The 20771-nt window shown below is 41.3% G+C and overlaps 1 protein-coding gene across 2 annotated transcripts in view; it reads left to right on the top strand.

The window, feature by feature from the left end:
* Positions 1-20771, top strand: part of tmem198b (transmembrane protein 198b) — a 42302-nt gene that overhangs the window by 19040 nt on the left and 2491 nt on the right. Inside the window, exons 1-5 of one of the 2 annotated variants that reach the window (XM_036569835.1) lie at positions 8170-8195; positions 8395-9026; positions 11746-12033; positions 16097-16678; positions 19852-20057. In XM_036569835.1, coding sequence (XP_036425728.1) covers positions 11865-12033; positions 16097-16678; positions 19852-20057 — 957 coding nt within the window. In that variant the 5' untranslated portion in view covers positions 8170-8195; positions 8395-9026; positions 11746-11864. Of the gene's footprint in view, positions 1-8169; positions 8196-8394; positions 9027-11745; positions 12034-16096; positions 16679-19851; positions 20058-20771 lie in introns of those variants that run through there. The other variant, XM_036569834.1, reaches the window with a different exon arrangement.

Here is a 20771-nt window from a genome sequence, read left to right as displayed (position 1 = left end):
TGTGTTGCCATTGGTGTCCCATCACAGCCAGCCATCACTTTGGTAATTGCAAAGAGAACTTGTATGACTATAGAACTCTATAAGATAAAACACTGATAAACACAATCAACAGTGAGAGATTTCAGGAACTCATTAACTTCTAGGTTAAGGCATGGAGGCATGTTTCAGGGAGAAGAAGGGCAAACAGAGCTATCCCACAGCTAGACCACAGCTAGCCCCGGGCAACCCCATAGCTCTTACAACTAACTGCTGGACTGCGTTGACCATGCCAATCTGTATCATGGCAAAATCATACATCCTGCACACAGAAAGCAACTGGTTAGACACCCAGAAAAAATACAGGTATGATCTGAATGGAAAAGAAATATGCGTTTTGTATTTTCTGTGCTATAAGCCTTGCTTGCTTTAAATTTTGCAGCTGTATTTCTAGTTAAAGTGACTCTCTATTTAAAGTCACTCATTAGAAAACAATCAAAAGCCCACTGTTATATGTGAAAAATCAGGCCTGAAATTCCTTATTTTGCCAGGCCCCATCGAGCCCAGCTTGGTTAGGAGACCACTAATGTGGCTGTAAATTATTTATTATTTTTTTTATGTAAGAAATGAGGAAATACTTTACATAAAAACAGATTATGGAACCCAAAATGTAATCAAATTTGCCACAACAAGGTGTCATGTCCCTTTATGTATGGTGTTTGTGAGAACCTTGAGGCAAAAGCTTTAGAAGTAGGTAGAAAAAAAAAAACAGTTGCAAAGTTAGTCTAGTTACACTGTTGAATTTTTAGTGTTTGACAGTTTCTCATTGCAGATTAAATGTATGCAAAAAAAGTCCATTTGTCTCCAAATTATCGATGCTCGTCTTGAAGTCTCTTTGCCGTTTTGTTAGGTACTAGCTAGGCGAGACTGTTGTCTGCGTTGCTATGAAGACCAGCAGTCTGCGCTGATCTTCACAGTTAAAGGGTGAATAAGCAGTTCTATATTAACTCCAGCGTTTAAGACCGTTTATTGTTAAAAACTGTGTTGAACGATCAGCAGAGCTTTATTTTACTGCAAAGGAGGATTATTTTTACCCAAAAGCCACAGCAGGACAGTGAAAGAGCTGCATGCGGCATTTTGCTGTCTGCTCTAGACAGTGTGATTGACTGATTCGTGAAAATTAAATCGAAGACATTACAATCTGTTACAACTTCGTCAGTAAAAAGGAAAACATGGGGTAAAAAATATGATCTCATCACTTCTTTCAAAGGTTAAAATCGAATTTTGACCGATGTTTGATTCCTAATTTGCACCACTACTGCACAGATTTCATGCACTGTGATTTATCTGTCTTGGTCTCACTCCAAGGGCAGACGTATTGATTATATTTACATGGACCAGTGCTTCCCAACCTTGGGCAGTCTCTGCACACATCACTGACGAGGGCATCTGCCAGCACAGTTTCTGCAAGACATGCTTTACTCTCTGCTTACTAGAGGTGCACCAATCATGATTATATATGGCAGATTCTGATTTATGGCCACGGGACAATTTTCACACTGCCGTAATCGACGCAGCAGAAGTGGTCATAGTCTGCAGAACATTACAGCAGCGGTGGCTTTTTACAAATGAGAATGTGAAGAACATTTTTACATTTTTATTGAAGTGTTTACCTAAAAAGGTGTCATTCATTTGGTGGAGCAGCTTGACTCTTAAAAAAAGATGGTTCTTCAAGGGTTCCTCAGGAAAGAAAATGGTCCTATAAAGAACCACGAACACTCAAAAAACTCTTTGCATGATTAAAGGGTTCTTTACATCGTGAAAGGGTTCTTTACATCTATGTGCTGTAGATTGTTCTATAGAGAACCTTTTGGATCTTCTATACAGCACCCGAAAGGGTTCTTCTACTAAATAAATAAATAACTAAATAAAAACTGGTAGCGTTATTTATCTAATGATGGGTTGAAAACCCAGTGAACTACGTGGACTTGCTGCAGGGTTCTGGGTGGTGATCGGTCTGTTGATCAGTATTGATATGGCGTGGAATACGGGAGTGTGAAAAGGGTCTATTCTGATTTACAACCAGATTGGCTTGGTTGGTTTGGGTTGGTTGGTTTGGGTGGGTTTGGATTGGTTAAATGGTGGTTTGGGTGGGTTTGGATTGGTTGATTGGTGGTTTGGGTGGGTTTGGAGTGGGTTGGTTGGTTGGTGGTTTGGGTTGGTTGGTTTGGTTTGGGTTGGTGGGTTGGATGGTTTGGGTTGTTTGGTTTGGTTTGGGTTGGTTGGTGGTTTGGATTGGTTGGTTGGATGGTTTGGTTTGGGTTAGTTGGTTTGTTTTGGGTTGGTTGGTTTGTTTTGGGTTGGTTGGATTGGGTTGGTTGGGTTGGTTGGTTGGTGGTTTGGATTGGTTTGGGTTGGTTGGTTTGTTTTTGGGTTGGTTGGTTTGTTTTGGGTTATTTGGGTTGCTTGGTTGGTTGGTTTGGGTTGGTTGGTTGGTTGGATGGTTTGGGTTGGTTGGTTGGTTGGTTGGTTTGGGTTGGTCGGTGGGTTGGATGGTTTGGGTTGGTCGGTGGGTTGGATGGTTTGGGTTGGTTGGTTGGTTGAATTTTGTGTTTTTTAAATTACTTTTAATTCACATTGTGTGGTCTAAGTGAACACATGCTAGTAGTACCAGTACCATTTACATAAGTAACAGTGTTTGCTTCTTTAATAGGGCAAACTGGGATTTTAAGTTTTTAAATGGAAAATCAGTTGCTTGTTAAAATACCATGAAATCAAACTGTGCACTTTGTCAAAACTAAGACGCAACTGGCTGTTTAGTGCACTTACCCAGCTTTTGTCGTTTATATCAAAAACAATCTGTGACCCAGATCTGTCTGAATAGAAATAATAAATTGCTTGTTTGGAGCAAAAATCCAGTCTTGGCCAATTCTAATCATGCACCCCTACTGCTTACTGCTTGGTTAAGGAGCTTAAAGGGGAACTCCACCAATTTTTTTAAAAATTCTACGTAGTGAAATGGTCAAAAAAGGTCATTCAGAGTGGTTTGGTGTGAAATGCTCAGTTCTAGAGAAACTTGCCAGGTCAGACTTGTTCTCAGTGGTGGTGATGGGAACCAGACATGTGAAAGTTATTACATAAAATGGATAGATATATGCTGCCTGATGTCTGACACATTGTTTTATGATAGTTTAGTTTGTGATAAAGTTTTGGCTGAAAATGTGTTTTAATCCGTTTATTTTAGTCCATTCATGGTGGAGGGGTACACGCTGGGCATTGTAAGGCAAAATAGTCCTCAAAGAAAACTTATTTTTCAGGTTTCCAGGGTTTTTTCTCGTTCCTATCACCACCTCTATAAAGAAATCATCAGAGTCTGTAAGTTTCTCTACAATGAATCACTTCACATCAAACCACTCTGAATGACGCTATTTACATCACAAGGACTGAATTATTCAGAAATTTAGAAAAATTCCACTTTAATTACCTTACCATTAATACAGTGGTTCCTAACACTGGTCATGGAGTACACCTGTCCTGCACTTTTCAGTGTTTACCCACCTCCAGCGCACTCTATTTTTAGCTTTTAGCTTTTTAATTAGCTGATTAGTTGGGTAATGTGTATAAAAGCAGGACAGGGGTATTCCAGGACTGGGAACCCCTGCAGTGGCAACAGGGTGAGCCGAATGGTTTAGTAAGCTTGCAGTTACAGGAAAAGCTGACTGTGTGTTTACAGCCTTTAAGCACTTTCACGCACAAACAACAGAAAGACAGAGGGATCGAGGCAAGGGCAAAATGGAGAGAGGCCGATTGGGCTGGGTGGGGGAGACCAAAGGGAAAAAGAGGGTGACTTTAAATGGAGGAATATGATGCGAGACTGTGAGAGAGAGAGCGAGTGAGAGGTGTCAGTAAGCAGGGTAATGGTAGACTAGCTGATTGATTTTGGGGGTAGGGTGTGTAAACAGCAGTAGCTGAACTAAACCCATTTAATCTTGTTGAGCGCTTCAGCTTTCAGCCCCATTGATGTGGGTTTGTTTTTGGGTGCAGGCAGAACGGCATATACGCGTGTGTGTGTGTGTGTGTGTGAGTGTTGAATCTCTCTCTCTCTCTCTCTCTCTCTCTCTATATATATATATATATATATATATATATATATATATATATTTTACTCAAGCTGCTTCGTGAGGAGGATGCTGAGACTTTGTTGTTGGTAAAATGCAGGGCTGAAAGATTAATCGTTTTTATTTTAAAATCACAGTTTGATAGATTTGATAGAGGGCATTTTTCGGTTGGCTAGAGCTGACACAGAGATAACACAGAGCTTGTGAACCACATGCAGATGAGTTAGACCAATCAGAATCAGAATCAAGTTTTATTGGCCAGGTATGCTTAGACATACAAGGCATTTGGTTTTGGTTACAGGAGCTCACAGTGCACAGTATCAGACAGACATTTACATGTAGTGAATAAAATAAAATAAACATAAAATAACATAAAATAAAACAAAACAAGCATTCCTACCATCACTCATTCATACACACACACACATACACACAGAGTCATACCTGTAAACCTTACAGTGTGCAAAGTATGAGTCTTAAGTTAAAGTACTGAGTGCAGCAGCAGCCAAACATCCATTTGCTGTATAAATGACAGCAAAGCTCAGGCCAGAAAAAGCAGATGCGCTGAATTTCTTGGTCAAAATAACAGGCCTGGACGTTAATTGATACAAAATACTTAGTTACTTAGTATACAAGAAAATAAAAAAGCAGTTTAGATATTTCCCCCAAATTGTCCCTAATGAAAACCACTTGTTAGAGGGTGTGTCATATTTTTTTTTCTTTTTTGATTTAAAGGTAAAATGTTTTTTTGGAAATAATTTTGTACAAAGCCATCAGCTTACTATTTATATTTGTCCTAGGAAGGAATTTCATTTATATTATATGTATTAAAGCATAAGCCATTATATCAGAAGGTGCATATTTAGTGAGATTTGTCCAAACTTTTGACTGGTAGTGAGTCTATTCATTTATTGTTTGCAGACCTGTCACAGTTATTACATAATCACCTAATTGCAGTTATTTAAGATAATTACAATTATTTGAGGTGATTGTGAGTATTTAAGCTGAATTTTGTGGATTGAGTGTGGTGGGTTGAGGCAAATAAATCGAAATAAAAGAAACTCATAAATGCATTCATTAAGACACATCAGGGGATTTGGTCTATGAAGGCGTGTCCTCAAAAGGCTGTTTAGACCCACGAAGGCTGAACTGAAATGAGATGCTCTTCTCTACGGCGGATTTTCTGTTTGCGTCACAGCACCGTTGTTCCCGCCCTCACTGCTGCATCACGAAACGTGGGTCCCGTCAAGTTCTTAAGTTCTTTAAAGACGGAGCCAGAAACTTTGATTTCTTGTTTAATTTTTTCATTTATTGGAGCTGGAGATGGATATGTTGGCTGGCAAAGGATCGACCCATTGGATCCTTCGTTGCCATGACAAAAGAAGGACACATTTCTCAGCCGCATATGAAGGAGCCTTCGAAATGAGACAGCCTCGTCGTGCCGCCGTCGCGCAGTCGGCCTTGAAATGTAGCCTCCGAAAGATGCAGCCCCTGAATTGGGACACAGCTGTAGTTGTTTATGTGTAACATGGTGCCATAAAGCATTATGCAACTCCTCTAAAGTTACGTAGCGCTATAGCAGGCATTCCGGGCCCAGAGTGGTAAAGATGGAGATGCCGTCCTCCTTGTTATAAGTCACTGTACCAACAAAATGACATTAAAGCTGTTATGTTAAGGTAAAATGGTTATATAACGCTTTAAATAATACTTTGCGCTTGGCACTTGCCTACTTCCAGTGATGAATCCAGCATGACAGTAGATGGAAATAACTTTTATTAAGAAGGCCATTAACGGAAGCTGCCATGTAAATGTGTATTTGAATGAGGAAGAGTCATAGCAACAGTGTGTGAGCAACTGAGCTTCAACTACAGATGGTATAAAAGGTCAAACTAGGAAAGTGCGTTAACAGCGTTAACTTAGTGGCATTATTCATTTATTAAGAATTCCGTAGTTAATATTGATAATTTTAAACAATATTGTTAATACTATATAGTAAGTTTATGTAGTTAAAATGGGATATATTGTTACATATACAGTGGTGTGAAAAAGTGTTTGCCCCCTTCCTGATTTCTTATTCTTTTGCATGTTTGTTTCAGATCACCAAACAAATTTAAATATTAGACAAGATAACACAAGTAAACTCAAAATGCAGTTTATAAATGAAGATCTTTATTATTAAGGGAAAAAGAAATCCAAACCTACAGGGCCCTGTGTGAAAAAGTGATTGCCCCCTAAAGCTAATAACTGGTTGGGCCACCCTTAGCAGCAACAACTGCAATCAAGCGTTTGCTTCAGCTTGAGGTCACGAACAGATGGCCGGACATTCTCCATCATTCTCCTTTTGGTAGACAGCAGAATTCATGGTCCATTTACCACAGCAAGTCTTCCAGGTCCTGAAGCAGCAAAATAGCCCCAGACCATCACACTACCACCACCATATTTTACTGTTGGTATGATGTTCCTTTTCTGAAATGCTGTGTTACTTCTATGCCAGATGTAACGGGACAAACACCTTCCAAAAAGTTCGACTTTTGTCTCGTCAGTCCACAGAGTATTCTCCCAAAAGTCTTGGGGATCATCAAGATGTTTTCTGGCAAAACTGAGACGAGCCTTTATGTTCTTTTTGCTCAGCGGTTCTCATCTCAGAACTCTGCCATGCAGGCCATTTTTGCCCAGTCTCTTTCTTATGGTGGAGTCATGAACACTGACCTTAACTGAGGCAAGTGAGGCCTGCAGTTCTTTGGATGTTGTTGTGGGGTCTTTTGTGACCTCTTGGATGAGTTGTCGCTGCGCTCTTGGGGTAATTTTGGTCGGCCGGCCACTCCTGGGAAGGTTCACCACTGTTCCATGTTTTCGCCATTTGTTGGATAATGGCTCTCACTGTGGTTCGCTGGAGTCCCCAAAGCTTTAGAAATGGCTTTATAACCTTTTCCAGACTGATAGATCTCAATTACTTTGTTTCTCATTTGTTCCTGAATTTCTTTGCATCACAGCATGATGTCTAGCTTTTGAGGATCTTTTGGTCTACTTCACTTTGTCAGGCAGGTCCTATTTAAGTTATCTCTTGATTGAGAACAGGTGTGGCAGTAATCAGGCCTGGGTGTGGTTAGGGAAATTGAACTCAGCTTTCCAAAGATGTGATAAACCACAGTTAATTTATGTTTTAACGGGGCGGGCAATCACTTTTTCACACAGGGCCCTGTAGGTTTGGATTTCTTTTTCCCTTAATAATAAAGACCTTCATTTATAAACTGCATTTTGAGTTTACTTGTGTTATCTTTGTCTAATATTTAAATTTGTTTGGTGATCTGAAACATTTTAAGTGTAACAAACATGCAAAAGAATAAGAAATCAGGAAGGGGGCAAACACTTTTTCACACCACTGTAGGTACTCACATATACCTATATATTTCATACAGGACATATATATGACTCTTGTGTCCTGACAAGGTCTAAAAAATATCCGTGTGCATCTGCTTCTTTGTTTCTGTGTTTATGTTTGTGTCCAAGTAATGGCTGTAATCTGGGTACAGTGTTACCTGGGAGGCTTGGGATACCAAGACTTTATGAACATGTTCATCTGAACCAAGACCTTAAAAGCCTTAAAAAGGCAAAAATAAGACCAAATTTCTTAAGAAAGTGGAAACAGATGGATAAAACCATAAATATGATCGTAGAAAAAAAAACAGATGGTGGTTAAAAGCACTGCAGATAAGTGAAGAGGACCAGTGGAAAGCTGAAATGGCCGTGAAGAGCGAGTTAAGAAGAGCAGAAAGAGGACAAAAGAGCAAAAGTCCCAAAGTAGAGGGATGGAGAGAGGATGAGACAATGTGCTGTATCTCAGCCAAACAGCCTAAAAGCTGTGTTACATTAGGTTGCCGTGGTTACCTCTGGCTCTCTGCCCCACTGGCTGTGACACCCACTCAGGTCAGGAGATTAACACAGCTGGGAGTCATCCAGGAGCCGTAGCATACAAACCCCACCGTCCTTTGCTTGAGCGAATGTATCCCACAGTGCTTTGCCGAGCTGTTATTCATAGACCCTATCGCCAACCCCCCTCCTTCTTTCAGCGTCTGTCTGGGCCTGTCTGCGTTCTAATAGGTAAACAAGTACGTTCCTGTCTATTCAAGTGGCATTTTGACTCTTTCACTCATAACTCACAAAATGCCGCACGGAATGACCACCAGATGCCAGAGTAGAATGGACAATCTGTTCTCTGTGCGAGGATGTATGAATGTGACTGGGTGTTTGTGTAGGAGGGAGCATGTGGGTGAATCACGGTTTGTGCTTTATCTCTCAGCCAGCAAGTTCGTCGGCGCCGCCACTGCGTACCTCAGAAAGAGACACACAAACCACTGGGAGCTGGCAGGGTTCCTGATTGGCTGCCAGGCTGTTGCTATGGGGGGCCAGACTGCTCTCCTATTGGTCTCTTTGCGGCTTGGTCCATAGCAGCCGAGGGTAGCGTTCCTCGGTCGTTATGGCGACAGACAGGAAGTAGGAGGCTGTTATTTTTGAGGGACGGAGTATTGTGCAGAATGTGCTATGAGTGCAGCGGTGCTGCTTAGACCCCGGCGCTCGACGTCGATTCTGTCCGCTGCTCTGCTTTGACTGGTCAGGGATTTGATAATCCCCAGGGGGAAAGATTATTATGACCAGACATGCTTTGAGAGGGAGGTGGAACGACACTAAGACAGACAGAGAGAGAGAGAGAGAGAGAAAGAGTGGAGGGGAGGGGAGATGATGAGGATATTTCCATGTACAACTTGTGCTGACTTCTAATCCATTGCAGGCCTTTTCCACGGGGTCAGTGCAGGACATGCTAACAGTAACAGACCGATGAGCTGCAGGATGAGCACTGAGGAGAAATCTCACTTTCTCATAAGTCGCAATGAAGACATTGATGCGCTGGATGAAAAACTGCTGGTGGATTCTGTAGGTTTTGGCATTTACGTCTTCATTTCTTCATGCCGTATGTTCACGACTCTTTTAGGTCATATGTTGGACTCTCATTCTCTTGATCTTGGTTTACCAGGTGTCTGAACCATGAAGCCAGTGATACTGACGATCTTTAGGTATGGCAGCACAATATAGACAAAATTCTGTATTGGTATTGCACATATAGTGTATATCAATTTCAAATGTGACTGGAATTGGCCTTTATTTTAGGCCTCAGATGTCTGTTATGTTCTGCGAGCACCCTGGTGGCCATTCTAGATTAAACATGGACATTTAAAGCTTGTGAAAGATGTTTTGTATGTCTTATTTGAAGCTTGTAACAGACAGGAACATAGAATTTACCTTGTATGTAGCAGTTTTTCTGTGGCTCTCGATGAAGAGCCCTGTTGTAGAGCTGCAGCCACTGTTTTGCTTTTCCCAATTTTGTGACAGTGATTATTTTATTCAGTTTAGGTTTACAGGAACATGTAAATTATATATTATATATATATATATATATATATATATATATATATATATATCAGTCTAGCTGGCTTTTCCAACAATATATTGTACAGTGTACAGTCCAGCCACAGTTTTCTCAAGTTAGGTCAGAGACCATTGTGCACTTGTACTTCTATAGGTCTTCTATTTCCTTTGTGTATTAAACCTCAGTTTAGGTAGCCACTGCTCTAAAAATGAACAACTATGGCAGCACAATATAGACAAAATTCTGTATTGGTGTTGCACATGCAATGTACATCAATGCCAAATGTGACCATTAGGAATTGGCCTTTTTTTTTAGGCCACAAATGTCGAAAAACGAATACTTCTGTGACAATGCTAATTTCTGCTAGTGCCCTGGTGGCCATTCTAGGTTAAACATAGAAAGCTTAAATTAATTTAGAGCTTGTAATAGACGTTCTATATGTTTTATTTGGAGCTTGTAACAGACATTAAAATATTTTAATATTCTTGTAAAGAGCTCTCTTGGTAAAGAGCCCTGACGCAGAGCTGCTGCCACTGTTTTCCATTTCTGCCAGCTGACTGAAACCTGGTTGGACCTCTACTCACTTTCACAGTGACATACCTGTGACTTCCAGATGGCCTAGAGAGGTTCTTACGGGTCTCAAGTATAAATCATGAATGGTTTGGAATAAAAATATAAATGATAAAAAAATTTACAATATAAAAAATTTGGACTAAAGTTACTTGGGTGGCTGTCAGTATTCTTTCAGCGCTGTGTAAGTATAGGCTGTGTGTGTGTATGTATGTGTTTGTGTGGGTGGAGAAACCGACGGCAGCGTTTTTTCCTCACAAGATTCGTCCTACCCATCGTAAATCAAAATGCGACTGCTTGATTCCACTGCAAGTTCTTAAGTGTGAGTGGTTAATCTGACACAGACCAGCACATATTCAATTTTCCGTTTCAAGATTTGAAACCTTTTGTTTCCAGCCAAAATTTGATAATTAAACTTTGAGGGGACTAAAAGACCCCGCTGGTAATTATGATGTAGCTTGCGACAGTTTAAAACCATAGAAGTGAATCCATAATGTGACATAGTTAAAGATAGAAGCTGCGTTTTGCATCTGGAACGTTTGAAGTTGGCCAGGATGCTAACAGCCCATTGAGCGTTTTGTGACACCTCATTTGCATATTCAAATCTTTTGTTACATCAGTATTGCAAAGCCCAATTTTGTGACACTGGACACTAATTACTTTATTCAGTTTAGATTTACAGGAACAATATAAGAACAATGTAAATGTGCCAAGTTAAGCCACTCCCCACCCCCACCACCAGTTTTTTGTGGTTGTGATGTCACAGAAGTTCCAAGCTTTATGTTATTAGGTAAAATTTCCCTACTTAAAACTTGCATAGTCAACGTTTGCATATAAAACGTTATTGATAATAAACTGTAAAATATAATAAAAATTGCAGCTCTTGCGATTTGAAAATTGCACTCCTACAAATTGCGATTTCAATATAAAAACGATTGATCTTTCAGCTCAATGTGGTACTACAGAAAAAAGACACAAATTGTTGTAAAAGCCGAATAGTCCAACCAATATTGGCCTAATATTAAACCGTGTGTGTGTGTGTGTGTGTGTGTGTGTGTGTGTGTGTGTGTGTGTGTGTTAGGCACTGTTCTCTTTGAACATTTCACTTTAAGAGCTCCTTGAAACCTTTGCTTTCACAGTTCTCTCCTTCAGTCCTGATTTAACTTTATGGTGAACAGTGAAAATTCATGCCTCTGAGTTGACTCACCACAAGCTCTCATTTATCCAGTGGTTTGAGTTTGTATTACCAGGATGTAGGAAGCAGAAAACAGATCCCTGATCAGTGATGTGAAGCTACAGTGCCTGGAATAAACTCGGGTGGCTCTCACGACTACATGAGGGCGTGCCCAAAGATTGCATCCTGTCTGAACAAGCAAAGAGAGAGTTGTGGGGAGAAAGATGGTAGGAGAGGAGAGGAATTGCACTTGTTTTTCATAGTGAGGTGTGCTTTTCACTGTCGTGCAACTCTAGGAATGTTATGTGACCCAGAAATGCTGTCATGAAAGCTTCAGGATGGGTTTTAAGAAGAGGTGAAGGGAGAGGTTGAGAGGACTGAGACATTATTGAATCTGATGCAGTTCAATCTTGAAAGCTTTGGCTCAAACGTATGGATTCATATATCTCTGCTAACAATTTCTTTTGCTGTTGCTTTTCCAGGTAGATCCATGTGGACAGGAGGCGTCCCCTAATCTCCCAGCCCCTCTCCTTCCCCCACCCAGGCCCCGTCCTGCCTCCTTTCATTGGCATTTCTCTCTGTCCATCACACTGCTGTCACCATGACGTCCACGCTGCAGACCCTAGCCTTCAAGCTGGCTCCTCCTCCAAGAGAAGTGGGGCCAGAGCCATTGGATCCTTGTGATGACGGGGCGGGACGTCGCTATGAAGTGGTGCCATCGGTGGTCTGCTCCATGTGCTGTCTGTTCGGTATCATCTACTGCTTCTTTGGTAAGTGAGACAGCCATGTTGATTGAAATGTGCAGTGGCAGTACACTAAAGTACATTTAGTAAATACGAATGTCGAGATTCGATCAGAAGAATTGGTTTCTGGGAATTGATTTCAAGGAGTGTCTTGTTTGCTATTTTACCCCGTTGCACTGTATTTGTGCCACTGTCATAAGGCGTAAAGGGGTATTATGTACAACTTGTAGCAATGAGTGTGTTTTACTCACTTTAATGTACAGGGTGATTCAGAAAGATTCATCCATTCAACCAAAATGATGTGTTTCACTTGTAAATCATTTGAAGGGAGCCATCTTCTGGTGGCAGTCAGAAAATCTATGACCTCCTCTTTCAATTGGATTATGATTGGTTCCTAGGCGCCTCACGGTTGTAAAAATATGGCGCTTTGAAATCAGATGAATCTTTTTGAATCACCCTGTATTTTAAGTGTGCACCAGAATGTTCACAAGTCGCTTTATGCAAGTCTGTGTCAAGTTAGTAAAGAATTTTAGCAGATGTTTGGTAGGTCTTTAAATAACAAGCCATCAGTCTGAAGGACAGAACTAAAACTCAGAATGCAGTAAACATCAAAATGAAGGGGCAAAGCGACTTGAAATGGTTGGTTAGTATGTAGTTTGTAAGAATGCTTACTAGCTAGCCAGTCTAGCTGAAGTTTTGGTGAGTTTTTTTAAAAAATGTGATCTGTTAAATACCAAAAACTTCAGCTAGATTAGCTGACAACTAAAGCTAAATTGGCTATTGCTTCTCTTTCTTTCAAACACTGCATTTACCGCATCATGCGCATTATTCTGTACTTCATACTGAAGGTTTTTCTGTAACGAAAGGTTTGTTATTTGAAGCTGTACTAAATCTGACGCTCTTACAAGGCAACAACTCAGGGGATCTTTTCACATAACTAGATTCAGGGCAAGAGCGAGCTTAACTTTCCAGTTGCTCTCGGATAATAGCCACGTTTAGACAGTTTCCCTTTTCCAAAAGGGTGAGTTGGACTGGAATGTTGGTGAAGTACTTGTTTTTCATTGAAGATAGATCACTTATAAACCAAAACAGAGTGCGCCAGAGAGAAAAAGAAAAGAGAGAGCATTTTGCAGTGCGGCAGTGACTGCATTTAAAGTTTCCGCAAACGCCAACGCTGTGCATGACCATAGTAAAACTGAAAGGAAAAAAAAAAATGAACTTCAGGGAACAAAAAAGTGTGTAGATATATTGGCCGTCCTTGATTCTGTGATAAATCAGCGAATATTCAGTAGGGCTACACAAATCATCGCTGTCCAAAGAAAAACATGCATCTCAATTTTTGTCAGTTCTGCATCATTTAAATATGGATGTCCTTTACCTCGAGTGATGAGGATGTACCAATAGAAATGCTTCAAAATGACTTGTTATAAAATCTCTTCACACTTACATTAAAAGTAAAGAGTGTTTTTTCATCTCTCCTGAAAAAAGTAGTTTTGTTTTTCTTTGGACAGTGACGAAATGCAGTCATTCAAAGATGTAACCTGGGGATACATTATTTTAATAAAAATATTTTCCTTTATTAGATTAAGTTACTACTTTGTTTTATCAGAAAACCCACAGAAGTCCTCGTCTGCAGTTGTGATTGGTCGAGATGCTCACAGCTCACTTCTAAAAACAGTGTAATTGGTTAGAGGCTCATTTGCATGTTGCAGATTCTACAGTATCAGTATTGCAAAGACTGTTTATTGTGCTGTGTTTATTAAGCAAATAACTCTCGTCTTTAGGAAACTATACTGTTGATACTGTATCACTATTTCCGTTTAGCAGCTGTTGTAATTTTCGTAACTCTGTGTACGTTCCTCCCCTTTCAGCCAGAATGCGGCCTCACTCTTTTCAATATTGATGAGGCTGCAAACCAGGTCGACAATTGTATAACCATCCCTCATGACCCGTGCTTTGCTAAAGCCTCAGTGCGGACTCAGCTAACCAGCTGTATACATCCTACAGAGACCAGATGACCATGATATTTTAGCGGCAGCCCATCAGTCAACACCTCTTTAAAATAAACCCACCTGTGTGCCTCAAGAAAGACCTGTGTCCTCTATGAGGCTGCATCACAGTGTTTTCCAGTATCAGCCTCTGTTTGACGAAATGTAGGATGCTTTTGTTTCTATACAGATGAAGCTTAGTGGTGGAACCTGTCTCACTCAGATGTTCTCTGCCTGTAAATTAGTCGTTGATGAAAGTGTAAACATGATAATGAGAGCCAAAGAATCACACCATCACACTAGTGAGCCATTTTGGAGCTGTGAAATTGGCTCTGCTGGCAGATTTTCCAGCGTTACCACCAAACTCCCCTCCTCTTGCGAGTTTCCCGTTTTGCATGACTCCTGTTTTTCACACATTTGTCTTATTTTCTGCATCACACCTTTACTTTTTTCCTGTCTGTCTCATTCCCATTCTTACAGGGTACACACTTGAGAGGAGAGCTTGCTTTTTCCAAACCGCTTAATGACCTGGAGGCTTATAAGAATATATGATGTGTTGAGGATGCATTGGGTTCTTTTGTCAGAGATGAACTGAATCTACGTGTACTTGGCAGATGGGAGGCTAAGTGCAGTTTAATGAGATAATAGGTGACTTAATGGGCTAATAAATGTAATAGGGTGGCAACTGGGGTGAGAAACATGCTGATATAAAAGTAACTTATTGTTCCGCTATGTAGATGTTAACATATCAGAACATCAATATATTAAGCTTCTGGTTCTCTGTTGGGCGTATCATATATATTTTATGGTGTTATTTTCCTGATAGTAAGGATTATCGTGGTATAAATTTTGCGATGCATCACCCTTCACTCCAGCAATTATCAAGGAGTAATGTGAGTCGCCAAATGCACTTTAGCAACGTCTTAAATGTGGAGTTATAGCCCCCCTGTTTGAGTGGAGCGATTGGTGATCTCCTGTGACCAAGTGTGAGTGACAAGATGCGTGGCGTGACTATACTGTCCTAAAGTGAACTCGCCTCTTTCCTAACATCTTAACAAGCTTTACCGGCATTAAATCATGTCTGCTCCACACAACTACAGCACTGTATTACAGTGCCAGACAGTCATATTTTAGTATAAGTGCATTCCCAAGCCATTATTCCCAAAAGTGAAAGAAAGAAGTGATTTAAATGAAAGTAAACCGAGGATTCTGTGTGTGGAGCATTGGAGAGTGGGAGAATGCTAACTTCCCAGGCTAGCTGTTTCTAGCAGCTGGCTAACTTGAAGCAGGGCTCCGAATTGGTGTTACTGTAGATCAAACAAAGCAAAAAAGCACCAATTTCAGTTCAAACATACCTAAAAGGAAGACTCTGTTTGTCCAGTGTGAGAGATTCACACTGCAGTTAATGCTTTTGCACAGTGAGCGTCGGATATATTGCGGTTCACCCCTCAAACTACTACAGAGAAACCCAGTCGTCTGCTAGCTGGTGCCTGAATACTGTGATATGCTCTGACATGGATGTGGTAGGAGTGATGGAAGTAAGGCGGTGTGATTCATCCCTGACGTACCGAGCCAGTTAATGTTTGCTGTTCATACTAAGCTGATGTTGTTGAGAAACTAAACAGTTTAGTACTTGTAACCAGATAGCCTAGTACTCGTCACCAGACAGCTAAAAATAATCTTCGTTTTCTTTCTTAAATTATGAATATTACAGATATTGCGGCTGTGCTTTTCCAGCTGGTAAAAACAGCTCACCAGACACTTTCTCCCACTCTCCCAAGACAGATTTGTGAAATGTTCCACTGTTTGGTGAGTGTTTGTCATGTTCTGACCATAAAGGGTAGTTTAAAACAACGGTTAACCAATCAGGAGCAAAAATCAGCCCTCAAACATGAACAATTAATGATTTGACATTTATCGTGATATGTATCGATGATATCGACTGATATGAATTTTTTTATCGTGATGATATTTTGGCCCATATCGCCCTACCGGTGACTAATAGTTGCATCCCTAAACTGAGTCTCTCTCTCTCTCTCTCTCTCTCTCTCTCTCTCTCTCTCTCTCTCTCTCTCTCTCTCTCTCTCTCTCTCTGCCCCCAGGTTACCGCTGTTTCAAGGCCGTGCTTTTCCTGACCGGCCTGATGTTCGGCTCAGTCATCATCTTCCTGCTGTGCTACAAGGAGCGGGTGCTGGACACACAGCTGAGCGTGGAGGCCAGCGTGGGCATCGGCCTGGGCATCGGCACGCTGTGCGGCCTGGTCACCATGCTAGTGCGGAGCGTGGGCCTCTTCATGGTGGGTCTGCTGCTGGGCCTGCTGGTGGGCATCGGCACGCTGGTGGGCATGGAGGAGCTGTCGTCTCAGCCGCCGCGCTCCGTGTGGGTGCCGCTGGGCGTGCTGCTGGGTCTGGGCATGCTCTTCGCCGTGCTCACCCTGCAGTGGCAGCGCTGCTTCACCACCCTCTCTACGGCCGTCTTCGGGGCAGCCGTCATCACCGTGGCCGCCGACTATTTCGTGGAGCTGTTCGCCCTGGTGCGCTACGTGTACGAGCGGGTGAAGGCGGCGCCAGCGCAGCCGCAGTGCTGGGTCACCTGGGTGATGCTGGGGGCCTGGCCCGCTCTCGCCCTGCTGGGGGTGCTAGTGCAGTGGAGGGTGACCGCCGAGGGCTACTCCCACACTAAAGGTGAGAGAGAGAGACAGGTCGGTTTGTTTGAGAGTGAATGGTGATTAGAAAGAAATGTCAGAAAAGCCAGAGAACTTGTAGAGAGGAGATTTACCGCTCTGCAGTGTCTTCCGGGTTTCTCAAACGCTAGAGGGCGCTCCCGAGCGAGTCCAAAATGAATGGGTTGAGACGGAGCATTTGAGCAAAATCATAGTTTATAAATGCTTAAACATTTTAATGTAAAAGGATACAATCATTTCCTGAACACAGAGCAGCATAAAACATTTTAACACTGCTGTTATATTTTTAAAAGCTTTTAAACTCAGGTTATAGAAGTATAAAACAGTGCCTCATGTACGTCAATGATGTCTGTGAGCGCAAATAGCCAATGAGCTGCTCTGCTCACCAACCAATCAGCACTCACTAGAAGTAATGCCCAGAACCCGTTTGCTGTATAAAAAAAGGAGAGTTGAGTTTTCTTTGCTTTTTAGTGAAATACATCCTTCTACTTTCTCAAATTAAAGAAACGTTCTGGGCGAGTAATTAGAAACTATTTACCTTTTCGTTTTAGCCGTTGAGCTACATTTACTCCCATTCATTGAGGACTCGCTCATGGGTGCCCTCTACTGTTTAGCAGTGCTGTTTTTGATATAACGGGGGAAGTAGGAAGTGGCCAGGCTCCTCATAAACCAGCTCTGGTAAAGCTACACTATGTACGTTTTGAGGATTTTGGAGACCGCTCTGGTGGAAATGTGGGAATATACAATATGCGGAACAACATTTAGTAATATGGGTTGTACTTCAGACCCCCCAAAACAGACAGTTTCAGGCTTTACAGAGTGACTCGCACACTATATTTTAACGTTTTAACAACGTGGTAATATTACTACTTCTAATTTTGTCAAACAAATCTTACATGCAGTAGAAACATCTAGTTCAGTTGCAGGGCCGTGTGGTTTCCGTTTTAGTGATGGATTTTACCCCTAGGCATGCACGTCACATGGAATTGTGCTCAATTATGACATGACCTTTCTAACTTTACCACAGTTGCTTTAAGCATTTCAGTGGCTGAGAGGTGCAGGAGTAGGCCTGGATGATAAATCAATAAAAAGAACTATTGAAATCAGTTAGCAAACTTTTTTTAATACTGATAATCAAGTCAAATCAAATCATGTTTACTGTCACATCACATTACACAGATGCGAAGGTGAGTGAAAATCTTAGGTGTGTCGCCCTAATATATGAGATATAAAAAGACATATATATATATACATACACATTAGACTCTAAATATATACACAAATACACAATATACACATTAATATACACTAGTATTGCACTCAGTTGTACAGTAATAAGTTATGAAATAAAACTATGATACGTACAGTTGTGCACATTTCGGTATGTGCAGTTAGTCTGAGGTAGACAAATAAATGAGATGCAGGTACACAGGGGATAGAAAAACCCCAAAACCCCAGTAGCACTGCTGTGTCTGATCCACTCAGACCAGCGCAACACACACTAACACACCACCACCACGTCAGTGTTACTGCAGTTCTGAGAATGATCCACCACCCAAATAGTACCTGCTCTGTGAGGGTCTATGGGGGTCCTGACCACTGAAGAACAGGGTGAAAGGGGGCTAACAAAGTATGCAGAGAAACAGATGGACTACAGTCTGTAACTGTAGAACTACAAAGTGCACCTATACAGTATGTGGAGCTGATAAAATGGACAGTGAGCGTAGAAACAAGGAGGTGGTCAGAATGTTATGCCTGATCGGCGTATATAAGAGAGAAAGACAGTGCAGGTGCTTATGTGCATGGGTGTCTGTGGCCGTGTGTGTTTGTGTTGAGCGTAGCAGATGGCTCTGTCTGTCGGTGTGCTGCAAGGAGTGTTTGCAGGGACAGTCATGGAGAGACGCAGCAGGTCATGGAGCAGAACAGACCGGCTCTGACTGTGTGGTTATTAAGGCATTCAGAAGCTCTGTGTGTGTGTATATACTGTGAATGTGCTTTACTTTAATTCACAAAACCAGAACACAGAGCAGTTACATAAAACATCTCGTATTATAGTAAACATTTTCATTAACGTTTGGTATTTGAATATCAGTGTTGCTAATGTTGTGTATGCTAAAATGCTGTATAATAAACATAAAATCTCAATTTTATATAAATAAAATAAATATTGAAAATCTCTGACCTCACAGTGATTTGGTTTCAGTATTTTGATGTTTCAGAATTCTTTTTAAAAATTCACTGACTACACTAATTACTGTAGAAATTATTCACAGTACTGTTCAAAAGTCAGAGCCACTCATCCATTTCCTTTCCAATTAAAATGGCCATTAAGCACTAAATTTATAATAAATACATTTTTCAGGAGATATTTCTGAGCAAATTAGGTACATGATTAATATGCCTAATGATGTCTACTTGCATAATGATAATGTTAAAGAAAAATAAGTGAACAAAAACCAGAGTTTCCAAAACTGGTAGATAGGGCTGAGCGATTTGTGGAAAATATTTAATTGTGATTTTTCCGACTAATATTGTGACTGCAATTTTAGATTTACAATTGAGGTTCAGGCCTGATTCTTTTTTGGCCATGAAGACCAGAACATCCACCTTTTTTTGGCTTGAGGCTCGAGCCCTGAACATAGTGTGTCAAACTGCCAGTAAGTTGTGGTTGTGATGTCACAACACATGGAGGTTTGGTTGCCTCTGACTGGTTTAACTCACCTACAGGCAGTTCACAAACTCTTATTCAGTTCAGTTTCCCCTGTTAAACTTAAACAGTGTTTTTGCTAATGTGCACACTTAATAAAGGTTGTTCTTCAAGAGTTCTTTAGTAAAGACTATGGTTCTGTGTAGAACCATAAGGAGCAGCCATTTGCAGCCATTTGGAATGTAGACAATAATGACAATACGCCAAGAATTGTATTTTAGCCCAAAGGTGCTTTAAATGTTATTATAATCAGCTACACATGATTCTAATATTTTATTCTTAATGCAGTTGAATCATCACCTTCAGATCAACTCACTGGTGTGCTTTAAATGAGTATTTATATATTAGATGTATGTGAGATATATTTATATATATGAGAATATTTAGATAAATCTCTCTCACGCACGCTTGCTCGCTCACTGTCTAACTCTGTGGTCTCTCTCTGTGCTCGTGTTTCTGTGTCTCAGTGATGATCAGCCGGCAGCAGCGGCGGGTGCAGCTGATGCGGATCCGGCAGAAGGAGGAGAGGAGAGAGAGCAGCAGGAAGAAGCGAAGGAAGCAGCAGTCACAGCACTCGCACCACACACACGCAGCCAAAGCCATGCACCCGGAGCCGGCCTACCGCAGAAAACCCAACCCCGTCCGCCGATACGACGGAGACGTCCTCTCCCCGGTGAGGACTACGCACACAAAGACATGAGGAATCACACCAGTCACCTCATATCTCTCTCTCTCTCTCTCTCCATCTCTCTCTCTCTTTCTCTTTTTCTCTCCCTGTCCCTCTCTATCTCTATCTCTCTCTCTCTATCTCTCTCTCTCTCCTCTCTTCTCTATCTCTCTCTCTATCTCTCTCTCTCTCCTCTCTTCTCTATCTCTCTTTCTCTCTTTCTAACTCTTATTCTCTCTCCGTACTTCTCTCTCTCTCTATCTCTATCTCTCTCTCTATCTCTATTTCTCTCTTTCTCTCTCTCCCTTCCCCTCTCTCCCTCTCCTTTTCTATCTCTCTCTCTCTTTCTTTCTCTCTCCCTTCCCCTCTCTGCCTCTCCATCTCTATCTCTGTCTCTCTCTCTTTCTCTCTTTCTAACTCTTATTCTAACTCTCTCCCTACTTGTCTCTCTCTCTATTTTCTCTCTCTCTCTGTCTCTTTCTCTTTCTCTCTCTAACTCTTATTCTAACTCTCCTTCTCTCTCTCTCCCTCTCCCTCTCTTTCTATCTCTCTCTCTCTCTTTAACTCTTATTCTAACTCTCTCCCTGTCCCCATCTCTCTCTCTCTCTCTCACACACACACTTGCTCTTTAGCTCTTTCTCTGTAAATCTCTATCTACTTATTTCTGCACAGGCTCTCTCTCTAACTCTCTTTAACTTTCTCTCACTCTCCCTACTTCTC

The sequence above is a fragment of the Colossoma macropomum genome, unplaced genomic scaffold (genome assembly GCF_904425465.1).
Source record: "Colossoma macropomum unplaced genomic scaffold, Colossoma_macropomum, whole genome shotgun sequence".
Classification (NCBI taxonomy): Eukaryota; Metazoa; Chordata; class Actinopteri; order Characiformes; family Serrasalmidae; genus Colossoma; species Colossoma macropomum.
Note: the sequence above shows the minus strand (reverse complement) of the source record. Positions and strands in the feature narration are given on the sequence as shown.